This window comes from Stomoxys calcitrans, chromosome 3 (genome assembly GCF_963082655.1).
Source record: "Stomoxys calcitrans chromosome 3, idStoCalc2.1, whole genome shotgun sequence".
NCBI lineage: Eukaryota > Metazoa > Arthropoda > Insecta > Diptera > Muscidae > Stomoxys > Stomoxys calcitrans.
Window position 1 is genome coordinate 188,491,082 of NC_081554.1, and position 27,990 is coordinate 188,519,071.

Below are 27,990 nucleotides of genomic sequence, written 5' to 3' on the forward strand. Positions count from 1 at the left end.
CAGATTTTGGGCACTATGTAAACTGGCCGTAGGCTCAAAATGGGGCCTGAATCCGAGGATAGTCCACTGGCTCTACAGGAGCGTGATTAGACTTACTTACGCTTCAGTAGTTTGGTGGACTGTTATGGAGAAAAACTGCAACGTTAGGAACATACAACAGGTTCAAAAAACATGTTGTCTTGGCATAGGCGGAGCGATGAGGACCACGCCCACTAGGGCACTGGAGACTATTCTAGATATCCGACCCATTGGCATACAAATTAAGTGTGAGTTAGCCATTGCGGCTATGAGACCTAAGGCGATGGGAAAATGGATTGAGGATGGGAGCAGCTCACACCATCGCGGTATAATCGAGGCGACGATAGCAAACCTGGAAGGAAGGGAAGAGGTTTCCGATCGGATACCTCAGATGAACCTTGAACTCGAGTCCGAGGCACTGCTGCCATCGGCACTTTTTTGGATTGGCGGAACCCTAGTATTGCCATCTGGAAGATCATGTTACACGGATGGATCAAAGCTCGAGGACAGTGTGGGCCTGGGGGTTTACATTGATAACCCAGGGACTGACATCTGTTTTAGACTGCCTGACCATAATACGGTCCTGCAGGCGGAGATCCGGGTGATCACGGAATGCGTGAAGTGGTGTGGTGCTAACGCGAGGATGTCGAGTGTGAACATCTTTACCGACAGTAAAATTGCCATAAGGGCAATAACAACTAGGACGGTAAGGTCACAAACAGTCTTGCAGTGTAAGAAGGAATTAACGCCTTCTCTGAGGATGGCAAAATCCGCATTGTTTGGGTGCCGGGCCATACCAGAGTAAGGGGAAATAAAAGGGCGGACGATTTGGCGGTGAAGGACTGCCGTCAATAAACTTGGTTAACCCGAAGCCTTTCGGGTCGATGCAGACCGAGTTAAGGGAGTGGGCGACGAATGCGCATGCAACATTGTGGAACAGCGAAACTGTCGGTAGGACAGCGAAAATCCTATGGGGGGATTCAGATCGTGAGAAGACGACGGTAATTATGAAAGGAAATAAGCTTTCGGTATCGAGCTCACTTAGGCAAAATCGGTGCGGCAAGTGATAACATGTGTAGGGCATGCGAGAACGATTATGAGACTTTGGTGCATTTCCAATGTTATTGCCCAGCTTTCGCGGCTAACAGATACCTGCACTAAGTTAGGGACACAATACCAGACATGAACCAACTTAGGGGCAACGTAGGTTTTCTTTTTCGAGGTTCCCTTTTTTACTATTTAATTAGTACTTAGAGCGCACAACAAGCCAATTATTGGCTTAGGCGTATGTCCAGAGTGGCATGGGACGGATTAATATCGGCACCCTCTTTTCAACCTAACCTATACCAATTTTTTATAGAAAATTGTCAAATAATTTATAGAAAATTTTCAACTTTTTTACAGAAAAATATCAATTTTTTTATAGACAAATTTTAAACTTTCAGCGGAAATTCTTAAAACCTTTTCTAGAAAATCTTTAATTTGTTATTAGAAAATTTATAAATTTATAGGAAACTAGCCGGCCCCGCCCCTCCTTTAACGCTCTTATACATTTAATTGAGCCCTATATTGTAAGGGTCGATATATAGGTCCTGCTTTGGTAGAGTTTTAAGATAAAGACATTTCGTCTCGAATGTGGATATCAAATTCGTGTCATTGAAGCGCAGAGGTAAACAAGTCCGCCAATGATGGTAAAAGCGTGAATTCAAATCCTGGCGACAACAATGGAAAAAATTTAAGTGGTGGTTAACCCCTCCTTTTATTGGCAACATTTGTTAGGTACTATGCCATGCATAAAAGTCAGGTCTTGTATCATTAAGCTTAAACTTGAATCGGACAGGACACATTGATATGTGAGAAAATGGCCTCTGTTCTTTAATGAAATGTTTATGAGCAAACTTTTTGCTCTATTCCCTTATAACTTTCATTGGACTCCTATATTGTAGTGGGTAAAAAATATGTGCGGTTTGGGTATATTTTAGGAGTGAGTTGGCCACCCAGACAGTTATATATAAGCTTCGTGCAAAACTCTCGAATACTTTTGATATGAGCCCCGTATTGAAAAAGTCAGTAAAACAAGTCCTGTTTCATTTCTGCCCTATAATGTTGTGATTGGTCTATATATCAATTTGATGGGGAGTGCCTTTTGGAGATGGGATATTCCGCCCAAATATGAATTTAAAATTCGTGCTATACTTTCAAATATCTTTCGTTTAAGCCCAACATTGCCACGGTTGATAAATATATAAGGATTGGAGGACGTTTTGGGACTGGAAACCTTTCATTTGAGTCCAATATAGCCATTATCCGCTAATATGGCCATTTGGGGGTGGGGACAACTCCGATTACATGGACTTAATTTTTTTACATATTCGTAATATACTCCCAAATAACTTTCATTTGAGTCCCATATTGACATAAACGTCCAAAATGTCTGTTTGGGAGAGTTTTGGGGTTGGGGCGGCCCGACGGTTATATAGAGTTATTTTTTAATACCATATTCGTATTCTACTCTCCCAAATCTTTCATCTGATACCCATATTGTTCTGATCGATCCACTTTTGTCTTTGGGTGGTGTTTTTGGGGGAAGGGGGTTGCACCCCCGTTCCGATATCGAAAAATGTTATGGCCTATGTTTCCTTCCAGACCATCCTACACAACCTGTGAAAATTTCGAGAAAAACGCTTCTGCTGTTTTTGTGTCTATATGGATCAAACAAACAAACCGAATTCCATATAGTCGTGGTTGGCTAATATGCCCATTTGGAGAATTTTTGTATGCCAGATTCGTAATCTACTCCCGAATAACTTTCATTTGAGCCCAATATTGATAGGAACGTTCAATTTGTGTGCTTGGAGGAAATTTGGTGTTAGGGTGACTTCCTAGGTACCCGGTACATAATTTCTAATGCCATATTCGTATTATATTCTTCAATACCTTATCTGATACCTGATAGCCATAATGTCTTATGTAAAATCTTGTCAAAACGTTACTGTTATGGAAAATTTTTTCAAAATGTTATTTCTATACAATATTTTATTCCATTGTATCATTTTCTATAAAACTAAATTTTAAGCTTTTTTTTTAATTTTAAGCAATTTTTTTTAATTTATAAGCATTTTTTTTAATTTATTTATTTAAATTTTATTTATTTATTAATCGGTTGACATAATTTTCTAAAGAAAAATCTAAATTCGCCTGTCATCCTATTACAAAATCCTTTTCCTTATTTTCTGTTATATTTACTTTGCATTCCCTCAAGATCCTTATCGAAAAAAATTTTTCTCGTTTGCGACAATTTAAATTGCAATTATTGCATATATTCATGTCACTTATGGCATAACAAGAGTGGTTTTTTCACCTCCCTAAAAATACTCTTAAGGACTATAGGGATCAGCCCATTCCCTATAGTCCTTAAGACATACAAGCCGTTAAGGAAAAAAAAACTTCTGACTGGTGTAGGAACAACAAGAAAAACAAAACAAAAATATGTAAAAAAAGTCACAAAAAATGTTCTGAAAAATTCCCCAAACAACTGCAATGCAACATTTTATAAAACCATAGAAGAGTAGAGCTTGAAAAATGGAAACAAAACATGCATTGCCATACTTTGAAAACAAAAACGGAGTTCGAAGTAATAAAGTAAAGCAATGCAAGAGAATCTTACATAAAACATGACAACAGGATTTAGTAATGCACAAGCAAGGGGCCACACTGCAGATGGAAGAGAGAGAGAGACAGTAGTAGGAGTGGAATGTATGCTAAACAAAGAATGTGAAAATGATGGTAAGAATATTAAGAATGAAGCAAAAAAATCTCAAGACAATCCCCCCAAAATACCAAATCCAATTTGCCCAGCAAAAGCTATAAAACCCTAGAACCAGTTAGGTGAGAAAACACAAGCAAGACTTCTGAAGGGGCAAAATATGAACAAAGGCCAAAAGAGCAAGAAATAAAAATGGTAAAAATATTTGAGAATGTGAATACCTTACATATGTTAACTGCAATTGCTTTACCATTGCAGGAGCAATGCAAAAAGGTCCCTTTGTTTGTGAGTGTGTTATAAACACACACATACAGACATGCCATACCTAAGGCTAAAATACAAAAATGTGTGTTAAATCCTTTTTGTTTAGCAAATTCCATAGTAGCATTTTATAAAACTATGACATTATTGCGTCATTTTTCTGTTATTTGCCATACAACTGGACTATGGGGCGTATAAGCAGTAATTGTATCCAAAAAGTTTTTATTAAGTATACGCACTGTTATGCACAGCATTCTCATTTATTTTCAGCTTAGGTTAGGTTAGGTTGAAAAGAGGGTACAGATATTAATTCTCCCCATGCCACTATGGCCATACACCTAAGCAAGTAATTGGCTTGTTGTACGCTCTAAAAACTATAAATTAATTTCTAAAAAGAAAATTTTTAGTTAGGAATTCCGTGCTACTTATAAATCCTCAATTGTTTTCCATACCACTCTCCTATGTTGGTTCACGCCTGGTATCGTGTCCCCACCTAAGTAACGGTGTCTGTTTGACGCGAAAACCGGGCAATGACAAAGGAAATGGTCCAACCTTTAATCATCTTCCCCGCATGCCCTACACATGCTATCACTTGTAGCACCGATTTTACCTAAGTGAGCTCGTAGTCCTATGTGTCCCATTATGATACCAATAACAATACTGACCTCCTTCTTGCTTCCTTTCAGTAATAGCTTCGTCTTTTCACGATCTGGATCCCCCATAGGATTTTCGCCGTCCCACTGACCGTTTCGCTGTTGCACAATGTTGCATGCGCAATCGTCACTCACTCCCTTAACTCGGTCTGTGTCGACCCGAAAGGCTTCGGGTTAACCAAGTTTATTGACGACAGTCCTTTGGCCTTCACCGCCAAATCGTCTGCTCTTTCATTTCCCCTTACTTTGGTATGGCCCGGCACCCAAACAATACGGATTTTGCCATCATCAGAGAAGGCGTTAATCTCCTTGTTACACTGCAAGACTGTTCGTGACCTTACCGTCCTGGTTGTTATTGCCCTTATGGCAATTTCATCGTCGGTGTCGGTTAGCACCACACCACTTCACGCATTCCGTGATCACCCGGATCTCCGCCTGCAGGACCGTATTATGGCCAGGCAGTCTAAAACAGATGTCAGTCCCTGGGTTCTCAATGTAAACCCCCAGGCCCACTCTGTCCTCTAGCTTTGATACAACCGTGTAACACGATCTTCCAGAGGGCAATACTAGGGTTCAGTCCTTCAGTGCAGCAGTGCCTCGCATTTGACCTCAAGTATCGTCTCAGGTATCAGATCGGAATCCTCTTCCATTCCTTTTAGGTTTCCTATCGTCGCTCGATTATACCGCGATGATATGAGCTGCTCCTCGCGTTAGTATCACACACCTCGCGCATTCCCTGATAGCCCGGATTTCCGCCTGCACGACCGTATTATGGTCAGGCAGTCTAAAACAGATCTCAGTCCCTGGGTTCTCAATGTAAACCCCCAGGCCCACACTGTCCTCTAGCTTTGATCCATCCGTTTAACATGATCTTCCAGATGGCAATACTAGGGTTCCGCCAATCCAAGACTGTGCCGATGGCAGCAGTGCCTCGCACTCGACTTCAAGGTTCATCTCAGGTATCCGATCGGAAAGCTCTTCCCTTCCTTCCTGGTTTCCTATCGTCGCCTCGATTATACTGCGATGGTGTGAGCTGCTCCCATCCTCAATCCATTCTCCCATCGCCTTAAGTCTCATAGCCGCAGTGGCTGCCTCACACTTAGTCTGTATGTTAATGGGTCGGATATCTAGAATAGTCTCCAGGGCCCTAGTGGGCGTGGTCCTCATCGCTCCGCCTATGCCAAGACAACATGTTCTCTGAACCTGTTGTTGCACTTTTTCTCCATAGCAGTCCACCAAATTACTGAGGCGTAAGTAAATATTGGTCTAATCATGCTCCTGTAGAGCCAGCGGACTATCCTCGGATTCAGGCCCCATTTCGAGCCTACGGCCCGTCTAAATAGTGTCCAACATCTGCGAGCCTTTTCAGTATGCTCCTGAATGTCACACTTCCACTTCAGTTTTCTGTCCAAGGTCACACCTAAGTATTTGACCTTGTCAGATATCAAAATCGTCTTATTGAGGAAATGCGGTGCGTTAAATTGGCCCACCTTCGGCTTCCTGGTGAACAGGCACATTTTGGACTTCTCTGGGTTAACATTGAGACCTCTGGGTCTAGTCCAGTCATATGCCATATGCAAGACCCTTCCGGCGCTTCTGCAAAACTTTTTCGGATGCTTAGCCCTTAGCATCCGTAATAGGTTATTTATGGTTCCTCAGTCAGCATCCGTAATAGGTCATTTATGGTGGTCACCCATAGGAGTGGCGAAAAAATTCCCCCTGTGGAGTGCCCGGTTCCACTTTCTCGCTTATATTTATGCCATGAGACACACAATTTATTCACCTGTTCCTTAGCATATGGTTATCCTCTAAGGACCGGGTTCACCCGGTACTGGTCTAAGTATTGGATCAGAGTGTCGGTCCGCACATTGTTAAAAACCCCCTTGATGTTAATGCATACCACCAGTGTGTACGTTTTGGCATCGAAGAATTCTTCTATTTTATGCACACCCTCGTGCAGGACAGTCTCATCCGACCTTCCCTTGACATATATGATGTTTGTATTTGAGCAGTTTGCTGGATGTCCTACTCTTTCTCATGGTGTCCACAATACGTTCCATGGTTTTGAGTAGAAAGGACGTAAGGCTTATAGGTCTGTGGGCCTTTGGTGTCGCATTACTTGCCTTGCCGGGCTTGGGTAAAAACACCACTCGGAGCCTCCAAAAGGATGCCAGGAGGCAAGGGTGGTGTTTATACCCAAGTCCGGCAAGGCAAGTTATGCAATAACAAAGGCCTACAGACCCATAAACCTTACGTCCTTTCTACTCAAAACCATGGAACGTATTGTGGACACCATGATAAAGAGTAGGACATCCAGCGAACTGCTCAGATACAAACAGCATGCCTCTGTGGAGACTGTCCTGCACGAGATAGTCTGCCTCTTGCTGTAGTAATGCCGTAGGAAATATTTCATCAGGTCCGGGTGACTTAAATGGTTTGAAGCTCCTCAAGGATTCCTTCACCATACATTCCGTTATTAAAAACCTTCGATCAATGTCATTATTCCAAGATTCCGATGTCTCCGTGAGTCCCGTCGTATCCTGTGGAAAATGGGATTTCATCAAAAGCCTCATCATGACCTCCGTTGTCTCTGCTCTCACTCTCATGTTGTCTACTAAAGTTTCAGTTTGGACATGGGTTTTTGAGAGAAACTTTTTTATCTTGGCGGCGTCATTAACGCTATCGACCTGTTCGCAGAAAAGCTTCCAGGAGGCACATTTTGCCGCTCTGGTAATCTTATTGTAGTCCTTGGGCCGTGTGTAATACACATCCCAATAAACTTCCGCTTTTTTATGACGTGCCCTGTTTAAAAGTCTGCTGTCATCCCGGGTTTTTCTTGGGCTGACTTCCTTTCCCGAAGAGGACGACTATTTGCGAAGGACCCCACCAGTGCAGTCGTAATCTTGTTGACATTTTCGTCAATGACTTCTATGCTTGGACAATCTAAATTATATTGCAGAAGTTTCTTCTGAGTAGCCGTCCTAGTTTTGTCCAGTTGGTTTTTATACCCACCACCATAGGATGGGGGGTATACTAATTTCGTCATTCTGTTTGTAACTACTCGAAATATTCGTCTGAGACCCCATAAAGTATATATATTCTTGATCGTCGTGATATTTTATGTCGATCTAGCCATGTCCGTCCGTCTGTCCGTCTGTCCGTCTGTCCGTCCGTCCGTTCGTCCGTCCGTTCGTCCGTCTGTCCATCCGTCCGTCCGTCTGTCGAAAGCACGCTAACTTCCGAAGGAGTAAAGCTAGCCGCTTGAAATTTTGCACAAATACTTCTTATAAGTGTAGGTCGGTTGGTATTGTAAATGGGTCATATCGGTCCATGTTTTGATATAGCTGCCATATAAACCGATCTTGGGTCAAGACTTCTTGAGCCTCTAGAGTGCGCAATTCTTATCCGCACAACGTGTTTTGTTATCATATCCAACAACTGTGCCAAGTATGGTTCAAATCGGTTCTTAACTTGATATAGCTGTCATATAAACTGCCAGGGCTTGGCCCCGCTTATTAGTGTTGGTACTACCCCTTGAAATGTGGCTTACACATTAAGAAATACACAAATCTTACGGAAGCCTTAAAATAGGTTTATTTGAAAGTTATATAAAGGAAATCTGTTAAATAAACCTATTTCGTATCGTCATTAAGTTTTGTGTATAAGGCTGTAACATTTTAGCCATATTTTAATTTTCATATTTTTTGTTGTCCTTCTTATCAACAAAAAAAATCCTTAAGTATGACTCAAATCAAACCTTATAAGACAATAACTGTCAGAAAATAAAGTTTTCTCTTCTTAAGTCAAACTTAACTACTTAACATGAAAATTAACACAAAGTTCTTTTATTGTTAATAAACAAGACGTGGAAAAGTTGCCAAGTTGTACACATGACTTCTTAGGCTCCTAGTCTTTTCTTGATACACACATATGCAAGTATGGTTGCGGGTGTGACTGCACACACACTCACACACAGACAAGTTGCGCCAAGAACAAACCTACAGTTACAAAACAAAAGAGGCAAGAAAGTACAATTTAAATCTTATGAAACTATTTTAAATAGTTTTTCCTCCAACTACTCAAACACAATGCCAGCAGAATAGTTATTGTGACAATACCCAACAAATAAACAGAGTGTGAGAGAGAGAGAGAGCAAGCGAAAGAGAGGGAATTGCTTCCTTCCATATGCTATTGTGTATTTGCTCCCCTTTATTTCTTTCCGAGTTTGTTGCCAATGCTCTTTGTATGGAGTGGAAAATTTGTCTTCTTCGGCATTACTAATAAAAAAAAAGAAAAAAACTTTGAATAATTCAAATATCTTGAAAGATGGAAGGAGGTGCATGAAGAAACTACAAAAAGCAGAAGAACAAGAAAACAGAGGGGGAGAGTGAGCAGGATCATTGGAAGTAGGATGGCAAGACTGCACCATATGAAGACAAATACCTTGAGCCAAATTTGTAAGTACTATGACAACGTTGATGAAGTGAAAAAACACATCCATACGTACATGTCAGAATCAGATACAGACATGGAATATTTGTTTCTACCATCACCACCATAAATGTCATTCGCATTCGTATACATGACAATTTTCCACTTCTAGGAAAATAGGAACAATAAGCTATGCCAAAGTTTGAAAGGAGATTTTATGGGGAATATGCGTCTTCAGCAAAGATGTAAGACGTGAGAATTGCTGAGAACTATAAAATGAAAATAAAAATTGATTATTTAATGAATTAACAAACATAAAATTTAGATTGAATTAAATTTTTTCAAGTATGTGGAGGAGATTTAAAAATGTTTTCGTATCAACATTCTATTTCGGATTAATATCAGAGAGGGCAGTCCAATTAAGGTCTTTGCTCAATGAAAAAATGGAGATTAACAAATTTGAAATTAGTAAAAACCAGGGCTGCAGAGTAGGAGTCGAAAAATTTTTGCCAAAGTCAGAGTCGAGAAACTTATCTCCATTTCGACCCCGGACAAAGTATTCAAAAATGTTTCAACAACAAAAGCGCAAAAAAAAAATGTATGAACGAACAGCACGCCGAAAAATATGCAACAGCAATATGGTCATAATGAAGGGTTATTCTATGGCAAGCAAAGTTTATCTGGATAACAAGTCTTTGGCTTCGTTGGAGACCACCGTGGAGCAGAGGTTAGCATGTCCGCCTATGACGCTGAAAGCGTGGGTTCGAATCCTGGCGAGACCATCAAAAAAATGTCAGCCGTGGTTTTCCCCTCCTGTGGGGTACTAGGCCATGTAAAACTTCTTTCCGGTGTCGTACTGTGGCACGCCGTTCGGACTCAGCTATAAAAAGGAGGCTCCTTATCATCGGGCTTAAAACTTGAATCGGACTATGTGAGAAGTTTGCCCCTGTTCGTTAGTTCATGGGCAAAATTTGAAAAAAAAAAAATTCCATTTCGGCTTCGTTTGAGTTTTAGATGTCTCTTTGAAGAGATGTTAGCAGTTAGATTTTAATTTTTTCTTATTGCGCTATAAGAAAAGTTTAAATAAAAAGACCCAACGTTTCATTCGAAATGCACGATTCTGCCATTGCACTGTCCACTAATCAGTGAGTAGGTGGAATCATGTAATTTTTTGGTGGCAACGCAAGCTGATGAGACCTCTGGCAAGGGCCGAAATCGCGATCCTTGCAGCTCTGCCCCAATGCAATTATCTCACTACAATTCCTGAGACTCTTTAAAGTTTTTTTTTTGTTGTTTTGCTTTTTTATTTAAAATAGAAAGAAGAAATATTGGGTTGCCCAAAAAGTAATTGCGGATTTTTTAAAAGAAATTAAATGCATTTTTAGTAAAACTTAGAATGAACTTTAATCAAATATACTTTTTTTACACTTTTTTTCTAAAGCAAGCTAAATGTAACAGCTGATAACTGACAGAAGAAAGAATGCAATTACAGAGTCACAAGCTGTGAAAAAATTTGTCAACGCCGACTATATGAAAAATCCGCAATTACTTTTTGGGCAACCAATAATAAGTACAGGCTTAAAATGTATACAATATAAATTTAGTTGAAGGGCACAATTTTATTCTACATACCAAACTTCTGTCAAACACGGAAAAATTAAATCTTCTAGGAACCGAACGAGGATGACCGAGAGACCGGTTTATATGGAAGCTATAACAGGTTAACGACCAAAAATTGCGGCTTGTAAGGAAGAAATGAAATCGGGAGATCGGTTTACATGCGGGCTATATCAGGTTATAGATCAATTTGAACCGTACTAAGCACTAAGCTTGCAAAGGCTTAAGAAGCCCTCAAGAAGTCAAGATCCCAAAACGGTTTATATGGCAGCTATGCGAGGTTATGAACCAATATAGACTATTCTTAGTACATTAATTAAAAGTCCAAACAAAATAGATGATGCAAAATTTAATGCATATCTGCGCCCTCTATTGGCTCAAAAAAAGGTTTATATGGCAGCTATAACAGGTTATGAACCGATTAAGACCATTCTTAGCACTGTTTTTAGAAATCAAAATAAAACACCCTTGCAAAATTTCAGTCAAATCGAAACGAGAACTGCGCCCTCTAGTGGCTAAAGAAATCAAGATCCGAAAATGGTTTATATGGCAGCTATATCGGGTTAGGAACCGATTTAGACTATTCTTGGTACAGTAATTGAAAGTCTAAACAAAACACCTCATAAAAAAATTTAGAAATTTCGAATAACAATAGCGCCCTCTAGGGGCTCCAGAAATCAAGATCCGAGATCGGTTTATATGGCAGCTATGTAAGGTTGTACACCGATTTGGACAGTTTAAGGCACAATTATTAGAAGTCAAAACCAAATAAATCAAGTTTAAAAGTAAAAGTTTAGCCTAAACGGCTATGAATTGTGCCCTCTAGAGGCTGAAGAAGTCAAGAAACGGTTTATATGACTGCGGTTCAGGTTATGTACCGATTTGAATCATTCTTGGCACAGTGTTCGGTAGGCTTACTACTACTCACTGCTTTTAATTTCAGCGAAATCAGTTCATAAATGTAACAGTTATGGTCTTAAGACCATTAATCGGCAGATCGGTGTATAAAGCCGCTACTTCGAAAAATGGTTCGATAACAACCATCTTCGGTTTGGACAAAAAGAGGGCTATTCCAACTTCATATCCTATTCAGTGAAATCGAGCTATAAATTAGGATTTTATGATCATTATACCCTCAATCTGCAGATCGGTCTATATGGCCACTATATCAATATATGATAGGATCTGGACTACATTTGGATCTGGACTACACAGAAATGCCTAGTGTAACTCACTGATCCAAATTTCAACAAAAATGGGTAATAAATGCGCCTCTTATGGGTTTAAGACCCCAAATAGCCATATCGGTTCATATGGCAGCTACATCCAATAAAAAAGTAGGTAATTTTCGAAGACATAACAATATTTTCCATGACCTTGAAGGCGAAAAAATCATTTATAGGCCGCTTTAGGCTTATGTGAGCCGAATTGGAACTTTTTTCGATTAGTCGAGCTAGAATTATTCTGTAGCAGAAATATTTGTGGATTATTTTCTGCCCTTTACTGAAAAATGGGTTAATACTATAAATGTAATGTATTGCATTCGGAATGATTAGATTAGCAAACCCCCATCCGTAATGCCCTTAAGGCGTATGAGTAATATAAATTATTATTTAAAATATTTGTATGGATTCTTAGGCGTATGCAATGCAAATTTGCCACTTGAATATTCCACTAAGGAATTTGGGGAAATTTCTCACACATCACTGAGTGCTGTCCGAATCAAATTTTAAGCTCAATGATAAGGGGCCTCCTTTTTATAGCCGAATCAGAGAGGCGTTCCGCAATGCGACACCTCTGTGGGGAGAAGTTTTAGCATGACATAATACCTCACAAATGTCGCCAGCATATGTAGGGGATAACCACTGCTTAAAATTTTTTTCTGATGTTCTCGCCAGGATTCGAGACCAAGAGTTTGCGTCATATGTGGACATGCTAATCTTTGCGCTACGGTGGCGTATGACTTACATTAATAGGGCATCAGAGCGTATAATTCATAATAATATAAAAATTAATAAATCATACGCACACGATATATTTAAATTTGCCTGATAAGTCTTCATAAAATGTATGACCTATAGGAACTGTATTATTAAAAAATAAGAAATAAAATAGAAAAATTGATTTATATGGGGGTTGTATCAGGCTATAAACCAATTCCGACCATAATAAACACACATGTTGATGGTCATGAGAGGATCCGTCATACAAAATTTCAGGCCAATCGGATAATAATTGCGACCTCTAGAGGCTCAAGAAGTCAAGATCCCAGATCGGTTTATATGGCAGCTATGTTAGGTTATGGACCGTTTTCAACCATATTGGGAACAGATGTTGAAAGTCATAAAAAAATGCGTCATGCAAAATTTCAGCCAAATCGAATTGGGATTGCGCCCTCTAGAAGCTCACGAAATCAAGTCCCCAGATCGGTTTATATGACAGCTATATCAGGTAATGGACCGATTTGAACCTTATTTGGTAAAGTTGTTGAAAGTTATAGCGTAAGACGTCGTGCAAAATTTCATTCCAATCGGATAAGAATTGCTCCCTTTTGAGGCTCAAATCAAATCGGATAAGAATTGCGCCCTCTAGAAGCTCGAGAAGTCAAGACCTAAAATCGGTTTATATCGCAGCTATATCAGGCTATTGATCGATTTGAACTTTACTTAGCACAGTTGTTGAATATCATAACGAAACACGTCGTGCAAAATTTCATTCCAATCGGATAAAAATTGCGCCCTCTATAGGCGCATGGTGTCAAGACCCAAGATCGGTTTATAGAGCAGCTATATCAAAACATGGACCGATATGGCCCATTTACAATCCCAACCAACTTATACTAATAAGAAATATTTGTGCAAAATTTCAAGCGGCTAGCTTTGCTCCTTCGAACGTTAGCCAACTTTCGACAGACAGACGGACGGATATGGCTAGATGGACATAAAATGTCACGACGATCAAGAATATATATACTTTATGGGGTCTCAGACGAATATTTCGAGTAGTAACAAACAGAATGTCGATACTAGTATACCCTCATCCTATGGTAGAGGGTATAATAATGATAGGATCCTCATGCTTATGACTAACATTAAGGCTACATAGCGTATGATTTATATGTCAATCATTCGCATAGTAGTACCTTAAATTAGTTCTGAATTTGCAATTTTTTTACGAGTGGATAAAGTTTTTTGAATAAAATTCAATTTAGAACCAAAAAATTGCAATTTTCGATATATCTTAAAAATAAATCCATCACATGTATCCTACTAAAACCTCCGTATAAAATCTTTAAATATTTTTCATTGACAATTATTCAAGGCAAGAATTTCTTTAAAGTTTCGTTAGCTGCTGATGTAAAACTAAAAATTCTTTTTTTATTCGAAATCGTCTTGCTCTTTGGCCCACATTTATATTAAATTTGCATTTTCCACACAAACTGTGGATAAATTCATAGGTCCCCAACTCTCATTTCTTGGCGTGATGATTGTGCAATTCTATTTCCGTGGTACGAGTGGCTTCTGTCTATTTATGTTTCATTTGTTGCGAAAAAGTTTCAAGTTTTTCCTTCCTTCTTGAGAGCAGAACTGAGCCCATTTCACCAACACCTACCCAACAATCCCTTACCAATGCATAGAGATCAGCATATTTGCAATGAATAAACTCTGGGTGTTGCTTTATTGTTGATGCAGCTGTTGTTTTTGTTGCATGTCCTTTTCAAGGATTAAAATTGAATGTAAAACAGCAGCAAAAGTTGCCAAATTGGGGGGGGGGGGGGGGGTTGAATGTGGGCTGCCATATTTGTTCTTATTTTATTATTTCTTTTTTATTTAATTAGACCAAATAATTGCATGCTCCATTTTTATTTTATTTTCTCTACTTTTTTCCTTGAGTGTACTTTGAGTTTTGTTGTTATTTTTCCCTTATGCTCCGGGTAAGCAGGGAAGGGAGGGTGTGTCTTGCGATAAGTACTGGCATTTGCTGTAGTTTGCATTTTTTATCTAATTATTATAATTATCACATTGTTGCAGTTTCTAAGTGGATTTAAGAGTAACAACTGGGTTGGAGCAAAAATTGGAAACTAACTAATGCAGCAAAGAGTTTTAGAAATTTTGCAAAACTATTTCAATTGCATGGCAAAGGACAGCATGAAGAATAAATTAGAAAAAATATAAGTTTGACTAGAAAAGTGACAATAATAGAATAAAAGAAAGTTTTAAAAATATTTTCTTTTGCTGCTGACGAAAACAACTTTTTCTTGCCAAGGTTAGTATTAAATCAAAAATTTTTTTTTGTCAAAATGAGAACATTTGTATGGCATATTTTAATGAAATTTTCTTCCAAGACAAAGTTTGAGTGAAAATTTCGGATTTCATGGGCCCAAGATCTTAAATCGGGTGATCGGTTTTTATGGCAGCTATATCCAAATATAGACCGATCGAGGCCTTATTAAACCCAGATGGCGAAGAGCCCAACACAGCTCACTGTACCAAGTTTCAGCGAAATCGTGTAATAAACGCTGCTTTTGAGGGCCCAGGAACTTAAATCGGGAAATCGGTATAAATGGCAGCCATATCTAAATATAGCCCTACCTTTACCATATTCGGTACAAATTTCTAGGAGCGTAAAGCAACATATTGTGCGGAATTTCAGCGAAGTCGGATAATAAAAGCGGCTTTTATGGGCCCAAGAACATAAATCGGGAGATCGGTCTATATAACCCCCATATAGACCTATATCAAGATATTGTCTGATGTGGCCCATTTTCGAACCTAACCAGCCTACGGACAAAAAAACAAGAATCTGTGCATAGTTTCAGCTCAACATCTCTATTTTTATGATTTGTTTTTTTTTTTTTGAAAAAATTCCTATAGCTCTTAAAAAATCACCCTTTACTTTATAGTGTCGGAAAATGGATATTTCCATGTGTTGGACAGAGAATGGCAAAATGAAAATACCCCCATCTTTCAGTGGTGGGTATAAAAATTTTAGTTATATCATTTTGCACTTTAGCTTATAAATGTCTTCCTTATTTTGTTGAATTTTAAAGAAATCCCTGCAGATGGCTTTATTCGTTAAAATGAAATTGATAGTTATACTATTTAGTAGTTTATCTCATAAAAAATACTTATGACAGTTATATTATTTTGCATTTAAGCTAATAAAATATTTGCCAATTTTATGGAATTATAATGAAATCCCTATTTTCATTTTTCGCATTTAAACTGAAAGTTATATCATTTTTCATTTTATCATATAAAATATCGTTACTGTTATACCAGTTTGCATTTTAACAAATAAAATATTTTTTGCTGTTATAGCATTGTGCATTTTAACAAATAGAATATTTCTTACAGTTATACCATTTTGCATTTTATAGTTGTTAAGATATCGATAGAAGTGATGAAATTTTCATTTCCAGCAATAAAATTGATACTTATACCATTTTGCATTTCATCTAATAAAATTTTTGCAAATTTTTTAGAATTTGAAAATAATCGCTAGGAATGATGTACAACAAAAAGAGTTTGGCAATGATGATGTATTTGTTGTTCTTAGCATTGATGATTACTTTGTATCGGAATTAGAGTTGTTCGCGTGAGTGATTTTCCACGCACTCTCACGAGGAAAAATGTTACTCACGCACGCTCAGAAATTAAATTTTTATTTCGACTCACGTTCACGCAGGCTCACCATACATAAATTTTACTCATGCATGCTCACGCACGACCTACGAGAAAATCAAGACTCACGAGACAATCACGACTCACGAGGCACTTATGAGTAAATCACGACTCGCGAGGCACTCACGACTTACGAGGCAGTCATAACTCTCGAGAAAATCACGAGACACTCACAACTCATGAAGAACTCATGGTTAAACAAATATTTTTTCCATGCATGCCAAAAATTTTGCTTTCCTTTATTTTTTTTATACTTTAGTCGTGAGCGGCTCGTGAGCCGTAAGCGTCTCGTGTGTCGTGAACGTTTCGTGAGCGGCTCACGCTCCCACACGCCGAATTTTAATTCAATCACGGTCACGCACGATCATGTGATTGGATTTGGATCTTACTCACGAATCACGTGGCTCACTCGTGACACGATAACTCACGACTTATGTACAAACCTCTAACCGGAATAGTGGATAGAAAGGCTTTCTTCTCTCTCTCTCTGCCTGCACTAAGGAGAGTTAGAGGACTGAGGATTGCGCCCTGTTTCAAACCAAAAGCGTAATCTACACTATACTCAATAGTCGTTAGCATCTCAATCAATTTGACAAAGGTGTTGAAATCACGACCCACCATGCCAGTCACCATGTTTGGAATAACAGCCACACATTTGCCCAACTTTGAAGAGAAAGCATTGAATGTGATCTGTCTCGTGAGTCGTGAGTGCCTCGGGAGTCGTGATTTTACCCACTCACGCTCACGCACGAAGAATTTTAATTCGATCACGGTCACGTATGATCACGTTTCGTGAGTCATCAGCGGCTCATAAGTCGTGATTTCACCCACTCATGCTCCTGCACCAAAAATTTTTATTCAATCACTGTCACGCATGATCACGTGATTTGATTTGGGCCTCACTCAGGAAGCACGTAAGTCACGGGTGATACGACAACTCATGGCTCATGTGCATACTCTAATTGGAATGGTGGAAAATGAGGGTTTCTTCTCCCTCTACCTGCGCTAAGGCACGCGTGATACGACAACTCATATGCACACCTCTAATCGGAATAGTGGAAAGTTAGGCTTTCTTCTCCCTTTGCCTGCGCTAAGGAGAGTTAGAGGACTTATTGAGCCTCGTTCCAAAAAAAAAAACGTGCTCTACAACGTACTGAACTCAACCCATCGTCTTTTGGTATGTAGAGCATCTACATCAATTTGACAATGGTGTTGATGAAGATACATGACGTATCAGAAATCACGATCCACCATGCCAGTCAAAGTGTTTGGAATAACAGCCACACACTTGCCCAACTTTTATAAGTTCTTTGCTATGCTATTCTTTGAAGAGAAAGCATTGAGTATGATCTTGAGCTAACATATTTTTGCAAATCGTTAGGAATAACTATATTTTCATACCTTACAACAAAATTGGTAGATATACCATTTGGTATTTAAGCTAAATAAATATTTTTAATAGTTATACCATTTGCATTTTGCATTTTAGCTAAGAACAATTATTTGCTTCTTTTTAAGAGCCTTAGGAAATCATTAGAAATTACTTTATTTTCGTTCCAAGCTATAAAATTGATACTTATACCATTTTGCATTTCAGCTAATTAAATATGTATATATGCATTTTAGCTAATACGAAAATTTTGCTATTTTTTTAAGAATTTTCAAGAAATCCTTAGGAATAAATTTGTTTCAATCTTAGCAAAAAAATGGTAAGCATTTATACCATTTTGCATTTCGGCTAATAATATATTTATGAATGTTTTACCATTGACAAAATTTTGTCTTAATGACATTTATAGCTGTTACCATTTTGCATTTCTAGAATTTTCAAGAAATCCTTAGGAATAAACTTATTTCAATCCTACCAAAAAAAAAAAAAAAAAAAAAATGATAGCTGTTATATACCATTTTGCATTTCTGGAATTTTTAAGAAATCCTTAGGAATAAATTTATTTTAATCCTACCAAAAAACAAAAAAAAAATATAGCTGTTATACCACTTTGCATTTCAGCTAATAAATTTTAATTCCTAAAATATTGACTGAATGACTTTTTGTCATTTCAAGCAATAAAATTAATGTCTAATAAAATATTTATGAATTATAACATTTTGCATTTTAGCTAGTAAAATATTTGCTAATTTTGTAGAATTTTAAATAAGTCCCTTTAGCAAACTAAACTCAAATAATTTCTAATAATTAAAAAAAAAAATACATATAAAATTTAAAATAAAAAGTAGTTGACAAAACTCATGAAGGTCTTCAATAAAGTAACCAAAACGGGCTTATGATGGTATTTTCAAAACATATTTTTTAGGATGTTTTTTAAAGCATTTTTATAAACTAGAGCTTGAACAGGGGTATTAACGCTCAAACCCCTTAAACATAAAAACGAAATTGCAAACTATATATTCATACCTTACAACAAAATTGGTAGATATACCATTTGGTATTTAAGCTAAATAAATATTTTTAATAGTTATACCATTTGCATTTTGCATTTTAGCTAAGAACAATTATTTGCTTCTTTTTAAGAGCCTTAGGAAATCATTAGAAATTACTTTATTTTCGTTCCAAGCTATAAAATTGATACTTATACCATTTTGCATTTCAGCTAATTAAATATGTATATATGCATTTTAGCTAATACGAAAATTTTGCTATTTTTTTAAGAATTTTCAAGAAATCCTTAGGAATAAATTTGTTTCAATCTTAGCAAAAAAATGGTAAGCATTTATACCATTTTGCATTTCGGCTAATAATATATTTATGAATGTTTTACCATTGACAAAATTTTGTCTTAATGACATTTATAGCTGTTACCATTTTGCATTTCTAGAATTTTCAAGAAATCCTTAGGAATAAACTTATTTCAATCCTACCAAAAAAAAAAAAAAAAAAAAAAATGATAGCTGTTATATACCATTTTGCATTTCTGGAATTTTTAAGAAATCCTTAGGAATAAATTTATTTTAATCCTACCAAAAAACAAAAAAAAAATATAGCTGTTATACCACTTTGCATTTCAGCTAATAAATTTTAATTCCTAAAATATTGACTGAATGACTTTTTGTCATTTCAAGCAATAAAATTAATGTCTAATAAAATATTTATGAATTATAACATTTTGCATTTTAGCTAGTAAAATATTTGCTAATTTTGTAGAATTTTAAATAAGTCCCTTTAGCAAACTAAACTCAAATAATTTCTAATAATTAAAAAAAAAATACATATAAAATTTAAAATAAAAAGTAGTTGACAAAACTCATGAAGGTCTTCAATAAAGTAACCAAAACGGGCTTATGATGGTATTTTCAAAACATATTTTTTAGGATGTTTTTTAAAGCATTTTTATAAACTAGAGCTTGAACAGGGGTATTAACGCTCAAACCCCTTAAACATAAAAACGAAATTGCAAACTAAAAATTCTTACATTTAACACTCAAACATGCATTTAGCGAAAAGTGCAGTTGGTAAAAAATTATAAATAAAAAAAAATACAAAAAAAAAATAAAATAAATATTTTTTTTTGGTGATTTTAGTAATTTAGAAACCCAAAAGCGTAACTAAAAATCATAAGGGATCATAACCAATTTTATGATGGCCAACTTGTAATTGAAAATTTTAATAAATGTTTAAATGAAAAAAAAAAAAATAATATTTAACTTAAAGAACACATAACTTGACATTTAACTAATATCCTTTTACTATCTCTTTTAGTCTATAAGAGAAGTAACAAATCAAAAGGATATTCCATAAATTCGAGTGATTACTTTTTGTTTTTGTTCAATTTTGTAATCAAAAGAAATATTTTTTTTTAATTTTTTTTCTATTTATAACTTTGGCAGTTAGTACTTTTTGCTTTAAAGTTAATCAAGGAAAATGGTTAAAGAACAAAATACATTAACATCATTGAAATGATGTTTTCAACATTTAGTTTTGTTTTTTTTGGAAATTGTTTTCTAAATTCAATTGTTTGGATTGGATTTTTTTGCTTGTTTTTTTTTTAATTTTTTTTCTTTTTTTGGATCAAAAAAACTTCCCAACTACTTACTGCTGGCATAAGCTGATCTGTACTTCTGACGCGAGTCACCTTATTTTTCGTTATCAGCCTCTTGACGCACGACTCCACCTGCACGTTCCACTTCATGAAGCCCACATAGGCAATGTAAATGCAAAACAGTATGAGCGCCTCCCACCACCAGATGCGGTTGTCGCGAAAAAAGTAGATGAGCACCAGCAAGCTGACACTGTAGAAGGAGCAATCGCGAAACAGCGGCCACCAGGTCAGCGATAGCACCGTTCTCGAAAACAGCGCACACATGCCAATGACGAAGAGAATGTTGAAGACAGCCGAGCCCACAATTGTACCAATGCCCACATCGTCAAAGGAGACGAATACGCCAATGACGCTGGTGAATAGTTCAGGCGCACTACCGCCGGCCGCCATGAATGTGGCACCGGCTACATCATCGGTAATGCCTAGTTTTTCGATGATCACATCCAAGGAAGGCACAAAGAATTCATCGCAAACGATGGCCAAGGCTACGAACATGTATATCACACCGATAATGTGGCAGATGACGGCACCATTCTCCAGCTGTTCTTTGGTGAAGAGATCCTTGGGGAAGAGCGGCGTTTTGGTCGTATTATCGGCATGGGTTTCTGCAAAAGACAAAAAAGAGGAAAAAAAGCAAAAATTAGATTCTGGCTAAGACTGATTTTTTTCCATAAAATATTACAAAATATGTTCAAAATTTCCTATATTGAAAATCCATTAAAAAAATTTTGACGAAAATTTCGAAAGAAATAAATTTTTTTCTAAATTTTTATAGAAATAAAATTTTAAAACAGTTTTGACGAGATATACATATATACACAAAAAAGAATTTGTGTGTATGTGTTTATATGCTTGTAAGTTTGTTTGGTCCGTATAGACGCGAAAACGGCTGAACGGATTTCCTTTTTACAGATTCTGTAGGCTGGTATGAAAGCCTAGAAGGAGCCAGACATTACCAAGCTGGGAACTATAAGCCGGTAGATCAGAGGCTCAGTGAACACGATGGCGCCGAAAATGGGGCCCTAACAAAGAACCCGCAACGTTCGAAATTAAAAAAATTTCCACAGATTGTGTGGGTTGGTCTGGAAGGAAACATAGGCTATATAATTTTTTATTATCGGGAGGGGGGCGGACCCTCCCCCTTACCACAAAAGTGAAACCCAAAAATAAAAGTCGACCGATCGGGACAATATGGGATTCAAATGAAAGGTATTCAAGAGTAGAGTACGAATTTCATAGCAAAAGTTGGGTCCAAGTACCTAGGCGCCGCCCCAGCCCCAAAACCCCTTAAAATGGGTTTGTTTGACATGGGACTCAAATGAAAGGTATTCGGGTGTAGATTACGAATATGGTCAGGAATTAGGAATAAGCTTAATAATTTATTGATAACGGAAGGGGACGGATCCTCCGTTACTCCAAAAACATCGTTACCCCAAAAACACCACCCAAAATCTATAGTGCACCGATAAGAACAATATGGGTATCAAATGAAAAGTATGCGGGAGTAGATAACGAATCTGGCATACAAATTCATGTCGAAGTATAGAAGGTCACCCCACCCCCACAAAAGCGCCCAAAATGGGCACATTAGCCAATCTCGGATTTATGGGACTCGGTTTGTTGGTTCCTTATAGACTGAAAAACAGCAGAACCGATTTTCTCGAAATTTTCCCTTATTGTGTAAATTGGTCTGGAAGGAAACATAGGCTATAAAATTTTTCGGTATCGGAAGGGGGACGGACTCTCCCGCTTATGGCAAAAGCACAACCCAAAATCAAAAGTGGACCGATTGGGACAATAGAGGTTTCAAATTAAAGGTATTGGAGAGTAGAATACGAATATGGTATTCAAATTTGAGTCTAAATATCCATCGGGCCGCCCCAATCCACAAACTTCCCCAAACAGATATATTGGACATTCATTCCAATATGGGGCTCAAATGAAAGGTACTCGGGAGTAGGTTTCGAATCTGGCATACAAAATCAGATCGAAGTATAGGGGGCCACGCCAATCCCCAAAAACACCATTAGACCCTTTATGACTATATGATACTTGGCTGAACCGATTTTCTTGAAATGTTCATAGATTGTGTACGTTTGTCTACAAGGAAACATAGGTATATAATTTTTAGATATTGGGTGGAGGCGGACCCTCCCCCTAACCCCAAAAACGCCACCCATATCCGAAAGTGGTCCGATGGGCACAATAAGGGAATCAAATGAAAGGTATTGGAGACCAGAAAACGAATATGATACTAAAATTTGCGTCCAAGTATGCAGCGGCCCCTAGGTGGGGCTTTTCCACCTAGTCCAGGTGGGGCTTTTCCTCCTAAAGATACGTCAAATGGGTTATTTGACCCATTATGACAATATGGGACTCAATTGAAAGGTATTTGAGAGTCGAAAACGAATTTGATATCAAGTTTTTTGGGGTACGCCCTAAAGGAACAGAGAAGGGGCAAATTCTCACACATCAATGAGTGCTTTCCGATTCAAGTTTATACTCAATGATAAGGGACCTTTTTTTAGCCGAGTCCGAACGGCGTCCCGCAGTGCGACACCTCTTTGGGGGGAAAAATGACCATGCATGGCATTGTACCTCGCAAATGGCGCCAACATTAAGAGGGGATAAACACCGCTTTGTCCGATTTTCTCGCCAGGATTCGAAAGCGTTCAGCATCATAGGCTACAATGGCACGAATTCGATATCCACATACAGGGCGAAGTGTCCCCACCCTAAAAAACTTATTAGAGAGTTAAAGAAGGCGCAGCGGAGCGGGCCCGGTTCGGCTAGTGGCATATAATAAAAGAGAATAAAGAATAAAGAGTATTTAGGAGTATATGATCAAATTATGCTGGGGAGGTACATATGGAAGTTAGTAACAAAGACATTTTTCGCGTGGTGTTAACGAAGGCGCAGCGGAATGGGCCGGGCTCAGTCAGTCTACATATAGAAATGAAAGTGTTGTCCCTTGTATGTTTGTTCAGTATAGACTCAAAAACGGCTGGACCGATTTTCATAAAATTTTCACAGATGGTAAAATTTAGCCTCCCGGTGCAAAAATAGTGCTTCATTTTGTGATATCCGAAGGGAACGCGGACCCTCCCCCTTATCACAATTTTCAAAACGTCAGACCTCGGAGTTAGGTGCATCGATTTAACCAAATTTTGCATGCCTTCTTATGGTAACCCAGAAACACAAAATTGGTAAAAAAAAAACATTGGGGTCAAATTACATGGGGGTATGCCCCACCCCAAAACCCACTCAAACGGACATATTTTTCTATGAGGATAATATGAGTACCAAATGAAAGGTATACAAAACAAAAGTACGAACTTGGTATAAAAATGTTACCTCAAGTTTCATGTTCATAACGGAACGGCCCAGATCGGTCCATATTTGGATATAGCTGTCATATAGATCGATCTCTCGATTTAAGGTCTTGGGCCTATAAAAGGCACATTCAATGTCCAATTTCGCTGAAATTGGGAACAATGAGCATTATTAGGCCCATCGACATCAGATCCGAATATGGTTCTTCTGGGCCATATTTATATATATTAGCTGTCATATAGGCCAATATGCTTTGTTACAGACTTAAGAGAAGATTTTGTTTAGAGACCTAAGAATAAGAATTTTCAGAATAGTGAGAGTTATTAGGCCCGTCGATATCCGATCCAAATATGGTTCATATTGGTACAGATTTGGATATAGTTTCTATATTGTTCGATCTCCCGATTTAAGTTCTTGGGTCCTTAAAAGCAGCGATTATTTTCCGATTTCGCTGAAATTTGGCGCAGGGCTTTTGGGCATCCTTGCCACATATGGTTCAGATCGGTCTATATTTCAATATAGCAGCCATATACAAATACCAATCTCCAGATTTAAGTTCACTTTTAAACAGATTTCGCTGAAATTTAATACAATGAGTTATATTGGACCCTTACATTTTCTTCCCGATTTTGGTGGAAATACGACCATATTTAAATAAAGCTGCCATATAGACCAATATTCGGTTTTACCATCTTGAACAGTGATTTTTTCCTTGCTTATTATTTTAAATATTTCTAATTAGATTTTTTTTTTATTTTTTAATAAATTTTATAAAATTTAAGTTGTACTTTGTTCGATGTTTAGCTCCAATAACTATCCCTAAATGACTGCATCGAACATATTTTTGCATTTAGAATTATGATTTAAACACAATTTCATTAATCATCAACCTAAGTCTAACATTGGATTGGCAACAATTTGTTATTGCAGTAATTTCAAGGAAATTTATCTCAAATGCATGAGTAACACAACTGTTAATATTCCCATTATAAAGATATTAACAACAAATACTGATGATTTGTTATACAAAATAAAATAAGACACAAAGAAAAATAATGCTGCATAAGACCAATTACTATGAAATGCTTGTACAAAAAATTCAGATAAGAATTCTATTTAGGTTTTCATATGATAAAAAGAAACTGAAGCGCCTATGAGGCTTAAATGGAGATTGTATTTATCACAGTAAACAATTAAAGCAGTATAAAAATAGAAATTTGATTTGATAAATTGTTTGTATTTAAACAAATTAAGACATCGAATAGAAGACATAAAATGCAAGTCTAGATAACAATTAGCGAGAAATATGTCCCGCTTTTTCTTGAAATGAACTTAAACGAACTTATTCGCATATTCTACTACTCTAATTTATTTAAATTCAATAACAATTTTGGCATTTCAAGTAGCAACATGACCAATTTCAAACAAAAACAAACATTTCTCAGTTGCTATAAAAACAAACCGGTTAACTTTTACGCGCCTTCAACTTGAACGAGTGTCAGTCACACTTCAAGGAGGTGACTCATAACAAAGCTTGTGCATCTGCGCCGTAGGAGGGTTAAAAGTTTCCAGTTATTGTCTGAAAGGCATATTTTTTAGACAAAAATTAAGTGCCGTATTCTAATGAGCTTGCTTATCTAGACCAAAGAGAGGCTTTTTTATTTTGTATTAAAACCAAAGCAGCCAGGAGTTGGGTGTGGGAGGTAATAAGAGTAATGAAGTGTAGAGTATAGTGAAGTAAGCTTAATAACTCAATATTGAACAGTAAAATGTAGGAGGCAGAATAGCTTTGACATTGGCCTTTAGCATGATAAAAAAATTTTATAAAAAAAAAAAGACAAAATAAACAAAATATTTTTTCCCCATAAAAAGTTTCAACATTACAAAAAATAAATAAAAATTATATATAATTTCTTTTTCTACATAATAAACATTTTCTTTTTCTACTCTCCACTTGCAAACACCCTTTTCAACGCCTTGACGTCTGTCTTGAGAAATTAAATACGTTTGTATCTTTGTCAAAACAAATTGCTGATGTATGGTTTGTATTGTATACACGTATGTATGCACATAAAAAACAATTATTAATGTATGTAATATCCCATTACCAATGCACATCATACATACATACAAAACATTCACAATAATCAAACACTTGTGATTACTCACCCACCGCAAAAAATATTTTTCAATTGTAGTCATTTTTTGTTTAAACACACATCAAAACGATATGAAACAATAACAATTTATTCATTAAAAATTAAACTAAATTAAGTGCTATATATTGACTTTATCTTAAAGTAAAAAAAATTCAGTTTGGGTTAGAGATTGAAATTGTTTACCTTTCATTTATTGTACAAGTCAGTACTTTATGAATTAATAAAAAATGCATATCTATTAGAAATATGGAATTCTTGCAAATATTTGAGTTTAAGTAGCAAACACTTTTGAGTACGTGATTAAAATAGCTTATTGGTTAAGCAATGTGAAAAACAAAAACAGCTTGAATAGTGCTGTAATCGATGTGAGAATATTTAGCAATGGATACACTAGTATGCAAAATACAGAATAAATCAAATAAACACATTAAACATATATATATGGCAGCTATATCCAAATCTTGACCGATCTGTGCCATAATGCAGAACTATGTCAAGAGGTTGAACCTAACCCAATGTCCCAAATTTCGGCGACATCGGACAATAAATGCGCCTTTTATGGGCCTTTGACCCTAAATAGGAGGATCGGTCAATATGACAGCTATATCCAAATCTGGACCGTTCTGAGCCAAATTGACAAAGGATGTCGAAGGGCCTAACACAACTCACTGTCCCAAATTTCAGCAAAATCGGATAATAAATGTGGCTTTTATGGGCCTAAGACCCTAAATCAGAGGATCGGTCTATATGGGAGCTATATCAAGATATGGTTCGATATAGCTTATCTTCGAACTTAACCTGCTTATGGACAAAAAAAGACTCTGTGCAAAATTTCAGCTTAATATCTCTATTTTTGAAGACTGTAGCGTGATTTCAACAGACAGACGGACGGACATGTCTAGATCGTCTTAGATTTTTACGCTGATCAAGAATATATATACTTTATAGGGTCGGAAATGGATATTTCGTTGTGTTGCACCACCCCATCCTTCGGTGGTGGGTATAATACGGTAATTAATTTATTTTTTATTTTATTTTATTTTATTTTATTTTATTTTATTTTATTTTATTTTATTTTATTTTATTTTATTTTGTTTTATTTTATTTTATTTTATTTTATCACATTTTTTTTAATTTTATTACATTTTATTTTATTTTATTTTATTTTATTTTATTTTATTTTATTTTATTTTATTTTATTTTATTTTATTTTATTTTATTTTATTTTATTTTATTTTATTTTATTTTATTTTATTTTATTTTATTTTATTTTATTTTATTTTATTTTATCACATTTTATTTTATTTTTTTATTTTATTACATTTTATTTTATTTTATTTTATTTTATTTTATTTTATTTTATTTTATTTTATTTTATTTTATTTTATTTTATTTTATTTTATTTTATTTTATTTTATTTTATTTTATTTTATTTTATTTTATTTTATTTTATTTTATTTTATTTTATTTTATTTTATTATATTTTTTTTATTATATCTTTTTTTATATTTTATTTTATTTTATTTTATTTTTTTTTTTTTTTTTTATTTTATTTTCATTGTTTTTTAATTTTTGTTTGTTTTTCATATTTTCTTTTCAGCTTATGAGATTTCCTCCCCTTGGTTCTTCCATATATCGTTGATTTTATCTTCAATTTGTTTATCACCCACAGTTTGTCGGTGATTGCTTTGTTTAATCTCTCGCTCCATGTCGTATGACAATATTTGCTCATTTTGTATGCAAACTCATACTTCAGATAAAGACCAAATGAAAAAGAATCAAAACAAAACGAAAAAGGTCATAAATTCTGAAAAAAAATAAATAAAAAAGCCCCAAAGCAAAGTAGTAACTCAAACTCAGTCATACTCTGTTCACCACACATAGTCAGCCCACCCGCTTGTCATCACCGCCAACTGTTCTGTCTGTCTGTCCAAGCGACTTTTAAAGCTTCGAAAATAAGAAAAAATATGACTAAGACTGTTAAGTTCGATAGCAGAACAGAGTAAAGAC

General features: G+C 36.3%; 1 protein-coding gene across 9 annotated transcripts in view; it reads right to left on the reverse strand.

The window, feature by feature from the left end:
• Positions 1 to 27,990, reverse strand: part of LOC106081378 (sodium/potassium/calcium exchanger Nckx30C) — a 351,807-nt gene that overhangs the window by 207,393 nt on the left and 116,424 nt on the right. For 6 of the 9 annotated variants that reach the window (XM_059365276.1, XM_059365282.1, XM_059365281.1 and 3 more), the window contains exon 3: positions 20,483 to 21,093. In XM_059365276.1, the coding sequence (XP_059221259.1) occupies positions 20,483 to 21,093 (611 nt within the window). The remainder of the gene's footprint in view (positions 1 to 20,482; positions 21,094 to 27,990) is intronic. The other 3 variants (XM_059365280.1, XM_059365283.1, XM_059365278.1) reach the window with 1 other exon arrangement.